This window comes from Dreissena polymorpha, chromosome 10, assembly GCF_020536995.1.
Source record: "Dreissena polymorpha isolate Duluth1 chromosome 10, UMN_Dpol_1.0, whole genome shotgun sequence".
Classification (NCBI taxonomy): domain Eukaryota; kingdom Metazoa; phylum Mollusca; class Bivalvia; order Myida; family Dreissenidae; genus Dreissena; species Dreissena polymorpha.
The window spans coordinates 68,546,541-68,555,285 of record NC_068364.1 but is presented as its reverse complement, the minus strand read 5'-3'; the positions used below and the strand labels follow the sequence as shown (position 1 = coordinate 68,555,285).

Genomic DNA, 8,745 nt, shown 5'->3' with positions numbered 1-8,745 from the left:
CGCGTGAAAAGCGCGGAATCAGGCAAAGAGCGCGATGACGACGAAGATGCAAACGTAACCTGGCAGGATGTGGCTATAATTCTTGACAGATTCGTCTTTATTATTTTCCTAGCAGTGTCTGTCGCCATAAACTTTGGGTTTTTGATAGGACTCGTTGTTGGTGGAAACACGACTGCTCTATGATGACGTCACAACACGAACGATAACATCACGTATCACATGAAGTTATGTTCATTACCACGAACTATACTCTTTAATATCTATATATTTTTATAATTTATATTGAAGAGAGATTAGACGGAGTATTATTTGAATGAAAAAGGTTGGCAGTTTGTATGAACTCAAAAGTTCTAACATTATTCTCCAGCGAAAACAATACAATGTAAACATTCTTATTGTAGTTGTTAAATAAACTTATGACGCTAAGCTATTATTATGTCAATGTTATAGTCCATCGAGATGGAATCTCCAAAAAGTATCCTGATTTAATAAAATATAATACTATAACGTTATAAACATTTACCTTGGAATAGTGCAAATGAATCCAAATACAGTTTGTCAGAATAATTTCTTTAAAAAAAACGCATTTCATATATCCAGACTTCCTTAACTTTACCACAAACAATGATCGTGCGTAACATTCAATGATCAATGATTCAATCATATATATCAGTATGACGGTTTCCATCTCTCAACGATTGTGACGTCTTTTCTTATGACCCTAACCTTCTTTATTCAAAGCTGAAGGAAGAACATTTTAATGATCGTTACATTCAGTGATTTATGATTCAATAATCAGTGATTCAATCATAGCTATCTGCATGACGTTTTCCTTCTTGCGGTGATTGTGACGTTACTCTGATGACCCTGACCTTCTTCATTCCAAACGGATCATGGCTCCGCTTCATCGTGGCACTCTACATATCATTCCGATCGACTTCAGCAGAGTCTCCAACACGGAACTAAAAAAATGACAATTTAAAAAGGCTCTGGTATAAGAATATTGTTTATATAGTTTCATATTTGTTTGAAAACTGCTTTACCTCTATCGAATTTAAATGTCAACACCTTTCTTCATTTGGACCGTGCTCTGTGAATTGGGGGTTTAATGCATGTGCGTAAAGTGTCGTCCCAGATTAGCCTGCGCAGTCCGCACAGGCTAATCAGGGACGACACTTTCCGCTTTCATGATATGTTTCGTTTAAAGAAAATCTCTTCGCAGCAAAATTCAAGTTGAGGCCAATGTATAGTAGGAACGGATTTTTTATTTGTCGATATTTATATACATGCTACATTATAACAAATATATACATTTTTCTGATTACGGACTATGAAAAACGATAAAATGCTTACTTAATATTTGCGGTAAGTCGACTTACGTATGAGCATTCGCACTAATTACGTGCATATTCCAATATGTTCCATACTTTATTATTTTTTGATTTTGACAATCTGCTGAAAAATTATATTTTTAAATACTTTTTTAAAAAGATGTTTTTTAAAAGATGTTTTAACGAAATGCATTAAGACCAAATTAAAAAATATATAAAACAAACTCGTATCATCGCTCGATCAGCTGAATGTCTTCCTTGAAATTTCAAAATAACATTATTAGGGTTTTTCGATTTCTCACATCTAACATCACACTATTTTGCTAACCCAAGCGTGCGACCTATAAACCTGAACATTTGATTCAATCATAGCGACAGCATATCATGTAGAAAATATAATTAAAGGGTCGTTTAAAATCGATAAAAAACGTAGGAAAGAACCAGTAGAACTCTTTAAATAATTATTCACATCTTTTGTCGAACCTTTTGAAATGGGTTTTCTGTTCAGTTGCGAACGGGTGAATAGTTGAATGATTAATATCTTCATATGTGGAAAAGTTGAAAAGTATTTGTTCGCACGGATGAAATAAATTAACGTATGTTCAAATGAGGCCCGCTCAGAAATTAATTCAAGGACATTCACTGTTGAGTGGTAAATATAACAGATTTGCGCCGTTCTTGTACGATTGTTTAATAGTGTATAAACGAACTGAGTATATTTTTAATATTTTATGAATGACAAATCAAAATAAAATTTATAAAAATGGGACCGAAAAGTCTGTTAGTTGAGTTTTATACTATTGCAGACACTTTGTTTGTGTAATTTCAATATATATATATATATATATATATATATATATATATATATATATATATATATATATATATATATATTTATATAGGATCTGGCACGAGTTGTCATATCATACCATATTTTATTAAACGAGTTCAGGAATTTTATTAGTAAGCGAGCCTTTGGCGAGCTTACTAAAGAATTTCCTGGACGAGTTTAATGAAATATGGTATGATATGGCAACGAGTGTCAGATCTTTTTTATCACATGCTTTTTATTGAGCAAATTAAATAAATATTTGCGCAAACATAAGATAAGTCCATTTCGTGACGTCATTTGACGTTGCACCGTCATTTCAGCAAAATAACAAAAAGCGATTGGGCAATAAACGAACACTAAGCCAATGAAAACGCTTAAAATGTTGTATTACACATGTGTAATATAAAAAAATATGTAATGGTTGTATTACATGGGACACAGGGTATAGCATGTGATAAATATATAAATATAAACAAATATATAACAAAGTCTCTATTAGTCTTGTATTATTTAAACAAAAACGCTGTATTTAATTTTTGCCGAAGCTTTTGACATCACGGTCTTCATTAGCGCCCTTTTTTTTTAATTTTCATATGTTTTATTATGAACGTAAATGACGTCGTGCATTTCCGACGTCAACGTTGTTTACGCGTTCTTTTATTAATGTTTATTCTTGCACGTTGATGCCATATGGTCGGTATGTCCTTAGTTTTAACTTCCACAATTGTTCCATGGTTTTGCGGTACTCGTCCGACCCGTTGAGTTTTTCGAGTCCCATTATTTGGAAATCATCCATGGAATGTCCGTCTGTGTAGAAATGTTAAGGTACCGGGTCACTGTGCTGTGAGCAAATACGCGACAGATTCAATAGATGTCGCTAGTACAGAGTTCCGCCGGTCTCTCCCACATACACAAACCTGCGACACAATGACGACATTGTAGGAGCTGGTTGGCGCCTTATGGGTCCCAGATGGGACCACAGGCGAAGATGAGATAATGAATAAACAGCAAAAAATACCTGCCTCGGCAAAGACGTCGCCATCTTGACTATCAAGTGTTTACCCCCTCTGTGTCTGCGTTATCTGTTACTATCGTCGTGTCGGACTCACAATTGAGCATCGCTCTTAAAAGATTGGTGCTAATGTATGTGCGAATATTGTCGTCACAGATAAGCCCGTGAAGCCCGCACACGCTAATCATGGACGACACGTTTTGCCTTCATAGAAATTATGTTGAAAATAAGTCTCGCCGCAAATCCATTTTAGGCGGCAAATGGCGTCCCTGGTCAGCCAAGGCTAGTCAAGCACCTGAATTTAGTCCGGTTTTCTAAGCACGCGTTTCATATTGTTTGTGTCGATTTGCTAAATATATAGAGAATACTAGGTTAGCGTTGAATACAGACAAGTTTATGTAGCGAGGCTTAGAACGTCGGGAGCTCGAGCCTTGGCGAGCGCTTTCGGTGTTCAAGCCGAGCAACATTAACTTCTCTGTATTCAACGCTAATCCTAGTATTCTATTTATCCCATTGGATTTTTTTCAAAGTGACATTTAACATAAATAGATCTTATAATCTTAACAATAATTTTAATTCATTCTTTTTAAAAGCGCTTAAAATCTGACGAATGTAACCATGCGTTGTAATATAAATGTATTTGTTCTGGTACGCACAATAGTCTTAAAAATGTTCATACAAAAACTTTAAAACGAGGAAATATATCACCATATGCCTCGATTCAATATTACGCAGCATGGGAATTGTAACACATTAACACATTCCAACACTATACGATTCCAGTTCCAAAGCACATATTGCATTAGTTCAATAAGAAGAATTTACAATTTCGCATAAATCGGCATATTCACAAATCTCTGAAAAACAAATACTGCTAACAACTATTTTAAGTAGTCATTTACTATTAAATTGATTATGTCCTCTGATTGTTGCATGTTTAATTTGAATATGTGTTCGTATATGCATTTATTGTTGTATTGACTTAAAAAAACTAAAATGGATGCCCATTTTTAGTTTGCTGTCTTAGTCTACCCTAAAATTATACATGTTTCTTGCATAATTGAATTATCAAAACTGCATACTTTTAAAGGCATTGTCAGAGATATTTGGTTAAGTTAGAGTCAAAGTAAAGCAAATATATTCATTTAGACTAAGTTAGCGACATTTACCAACACTTTTAATAGTCCATCTTAAAATTGTTTATCGAGAGGAACGATTACTTTTCCATTTTCAAATATTCAAATTTTGATGTTGTTAACAGTTATTTGTTATCCCCATTAACATGAATATACATAGAATTAAATTGCAATTGCAAGGTTACTAGATTTGTAGTAAGTAATGCAAAAAAGGACAAAACTATAGATTATAAACGTATATCTTTGTCATTTAATTTATGAACATAAATGCAAACATTAATGTCAGTTTAGAAACTAATAAAGACATTAATGGCTCACGCTGTTTACATCGTAAATTACACCAAAAAGCTCCGAATAATACACATCTTTATTATTTGTCACCGTAATTAAAAATTATGATAGAATGATCGTGTTCAACATTTTGCAACCTGTTATCGTTTGTAATAATTTTATCCACAGTGCTTAATGTATAGCAGTATCGAATGTCTTTCACTATCAATAAAAAGGCACTTAAATTGCATTCATTATTAGTTATATTCTAGATTATAGTGCGCAAAAAATGCAATTAGTCGAATTACGATATCTCATAATTGGAATTGCGATTAATTAAATATATCGCCATTCTCCATCCAATATGTGTTTCGAATGCGCAATTAAGGGAAAATACTTTTTAACAAAAATATTTACTAGTGTAAAACCTCGAAAATATGACGCAACAGTTTTGTCACCTTTTTTAAAAATATGAACTATTTCACCATATTTCAGAATATATACCTTTCTGTAATATGTCAAAGAAAATTTTAACCAAATATTCTTTCTAAAGCCAAAAGGAATGTGTGCAATCCAGTAAGACATTAAAGCTTTTTCAATATTTTCAAGATTGAAATGGGAGATCTTTCTCCTCAATATCAAGTGTTTTCTTGTGTCGATGCGTTGTTACCACTTATGAGCAAGTTGTGATGAGGTTTGTTTAGAAAATGATAGGTAACTGATTAAAAGTGTATATTAAATCATTATTATTTACCTAATTAGTACCAGTTATATTAAGCTTATGTATTTTTACGTATTTCCAAACAGTTTTTGTTGGATTTGCTTAAACATTCAATAGTTTTCTTTCTTATTTATATAATGTATCGTTAGTTGTTTTTCGTTTAAATATGTCGATCTCGCTTTAAAACATGACATTATGGTCGCAATTGATTTGTCATTTTAGTGCATTCGTATACAATCTAATTTCACACAAATTATTTACAATTAAAATGCAAAATAAAAACTACTTGCGATGCTATGAACACATGTTAACCCTTGGAAAAAAATAAAATCAAAATCAAAACGTAAGAAATTTATAATTTAGGATAACATATAAATATCATATATAACATTAATCCAACTGACTAAACCCACATGATCCCTTAGAAAAAACGCGATACTAAAACGATATACCTCTATCTTTTTTCACCTCAATAATAATACCAATAAAAAAACATTCGGACACTACATAAATATAAAACAACTCCTTTAATACAAATACCAGCACGATTCAAGATCATCCATTCGAAACTCAATTCTGGTGTTTTATTCTCGTTCCCGTGATCTTCAATTTCAAATAAAATAAACTGTGCTTGTTTTAAAGTATGATGGATTGAGGAAATGCCTATTCTATGTTTCTTAGTCATAGAAACCTTTATTTCTTAAATCTTGACATGAACAGAACAGAACAGAACAGAACAGACCGTTTATTAAGAATTATTAATAGGTAAATCATCTTTAATGCATACAATTATAACTAAAACACTGTAACGTTTCAGAATATAATAAAAGTTACCAAATCTATTATAGAATATATAAAGTGTGTTTGAAGTATGTGTATGTCTGTGTATGTGAAATCCAATTCCTGAAATTTTTAAACAAAATAAGAGCAAATAAAAAGAACGATTTTGAAAAGAAGAAAAAAATCATTTAAAAGTAGTGACGATAAACTTTAACTTTTGTTTGTCTATGGTAATAAATGATATAAATTTTTACAAAAATACAAAAAAAGAAAATCAATTAATTCACAAAATATCAATGACTGAACATTGATTCATATACTTACTTAATTTGAATTAAAGAAAACTCGAAATAAATATGTTTTATTTATAATAGAACGCACATGGAATGGAAATCATCCTCTGTGTCCTTTTGATTACAAAACAAGACAATTTACGTTCTTGCCGAGGGATATTGTATCTTGAGCATCTTCTGGTCTGAATTCTCAACGGTCGGGAAGATGGCTACAATTTTACAAAGTATAAACGTAGACTCTAGCATAAAAAACAAGCATTCATATTCAATAGTTGTTTTTTAATTCTATACGTTTCTAGAAAAGACTTTCTATTCATATTGCCAAACCATTCCTGCTTTAAGGTGTCAATAAGTCTGCATTTAAATTCACATACAACAATATCATCATTTGATTTATTTGCAGTTTCAAAAAATGGGGAAACGCGTATTCGTTTAATGATTAGTTAAGATTTGTAACCCAAGTGTTGCATCCTTTAGCGCAATCATCCAGTGATTGGATATAAACAGTTTGTATTCTAATTTTTTAACTGTTAACAAGATTTAACCAATATTTTAAAATTCGTAAATATATATATTCACATGTACATACAACGTTAAATACCAAAATCGCCATAAAGTGTTGAATTACATTTGTTGATATTTACATTTAACAATCTTTTGCAAATTGTTCGGTCCCTTTGGATTTTTTAAGCCCATTTTCAGAGGCAAAGCAACAACAGAGCCAACAAAAATCAAACAACTGAAAAATAAATTGTACTTTAAGGTTATACCGTTACATTCATAAAGTAAAACATTCATAGCTTTAAGGGCTTTTCCAACCATAGTTTTTTTATTTAAAGTGGAACTACCTGTGTAATAAATAACAGTGCCGATAATCATTGAAAATATCTAAGATATCTATATTTTGTCCAGTATATGTCCATTTTTCATCTTTTCAAATTTTACCTCTTTTGCGAGAAACCATTATTTATGTTGTATGAATATTCACATTGTGTCCCCAAGAACAACATAACTGGTGAAGGTCATGGTGATTTACCTACAAAGACCATGTCATCCGATAATAAAAATAGAATTAAGGTTATGTCGTCTAAAGTTAAGCCAGATAATGTGCTGTCGTTTAAAAATAAGTTCCAAATCTTCTAAAAACATTTAAAAGAATTAGGACATTACCTCGCATTCTCTTAGACCGACAGCATAACTAAAGTATTTAGAATGTGATGTATACGAATTAACACCAGATTTAACATTTCAATACATATCCCTAATTATTTTTAATAATTTACCGTGTATACCAGATTTGTACATTTTTTAACCATAATTCACTACACATGATACTTTCAAAACATTTACACAAATCAACGTATGCAACACACAGACGTTATTTTTTGTATCATATAAAAATGGTGCACAACAGACATCAAGATATAAATTGCATTGATAGTTTAACATTCTTTTCTAAATCCAAATTGTGCATCTCAAATTTTAGCATAATCGCCACAAAACGATTCGATACATTTGTATTAAATGATTGTAAACAACTTAGACAAACAGCTTACATATGTTATCCGTTCATAATTACCGACTTTATCAGCAGTCTTTTTTAAGGCTTATTGATAATAATCCCGTCCGCTGATCGGGAAAATAAACAGACACCAAAATGATATTAAACATGTCACAGACATGATTAGATGAAATATTTATTCTTTCAATAAAATATACATTTAAAATAAAAACGTTACCAGCCGCCTTATTACGTTTTAAGGATTAAACTGCAATACTCACTTCATGTACAGTTATCTGTTGATCTAGTTCTAGCAAAATACAATTTTATCGTTTAAATCATGATTTGAAGAAAATTCTTCAGCCTCGGCATTTTATTTTTTAATAAGAAGTAGTGTTCAAAATAATCATAAAGTGCATTTACTGAAATGTTATTGCCCATTATTGTGTCTATAGGTCTAAAATATTTCCAAAATTCTTAGGGGATTTTACTTTTTAGACGTTTGATAACTATTATTCATAGCTAAAATTCATTCTTTTCTCTTACCTCTTAATTAATTGCTTATAATGTCTTTTCTTTTCAAAAAACTTTATTCTATTGAAATCAAGTTAAAACATCTTAAAGCGTTACGGTATTGATTGCGTGCAATTACGATCTCGATTTCGAACCAATCAGATTGTTTCATACAACTGTCAACATAAAATGTTGGCTCATTTCTTTTCAAAACGAGATTTTAAAAACAACGGATCCGCAACGTTTCGGATTGTATTGGTGAATATTTCTACGGCTACATTAATTGACAATTTAATCGAACACTTTACATTTTCAACAATATCATTAAATACGGGAGTTCGTGAAATAATTCCTTA

General features: G+C 31.3%; 1 protein-coding gene across 1 annotated transcript in view; it reads left to right on the top strand.

The window, feature by feature from the left end:
* Positions 1 to 215, top strand: part of LOC127849205 (neuronal acetylcholine receptor subunit alpha-2-like) — a 15,332-nt gene extending 15,117 nt beyond the window's left edge. Inside the window, exon 10 of the mRNA XM_052381924.1 lies at positions 1 to 215. This exon is cut by the window's left edge and continues 254 nt beyond it. Within this exon, the coding sequence (XP_052237884.1) occupies positions 1 to 183 (183 nt within the window). The 3' untranslated portion in view covers positions 184 to 215.
* The last annotated feature ends 8,530 nt before the right edge of the window (positions 216 to 8,745 follow it).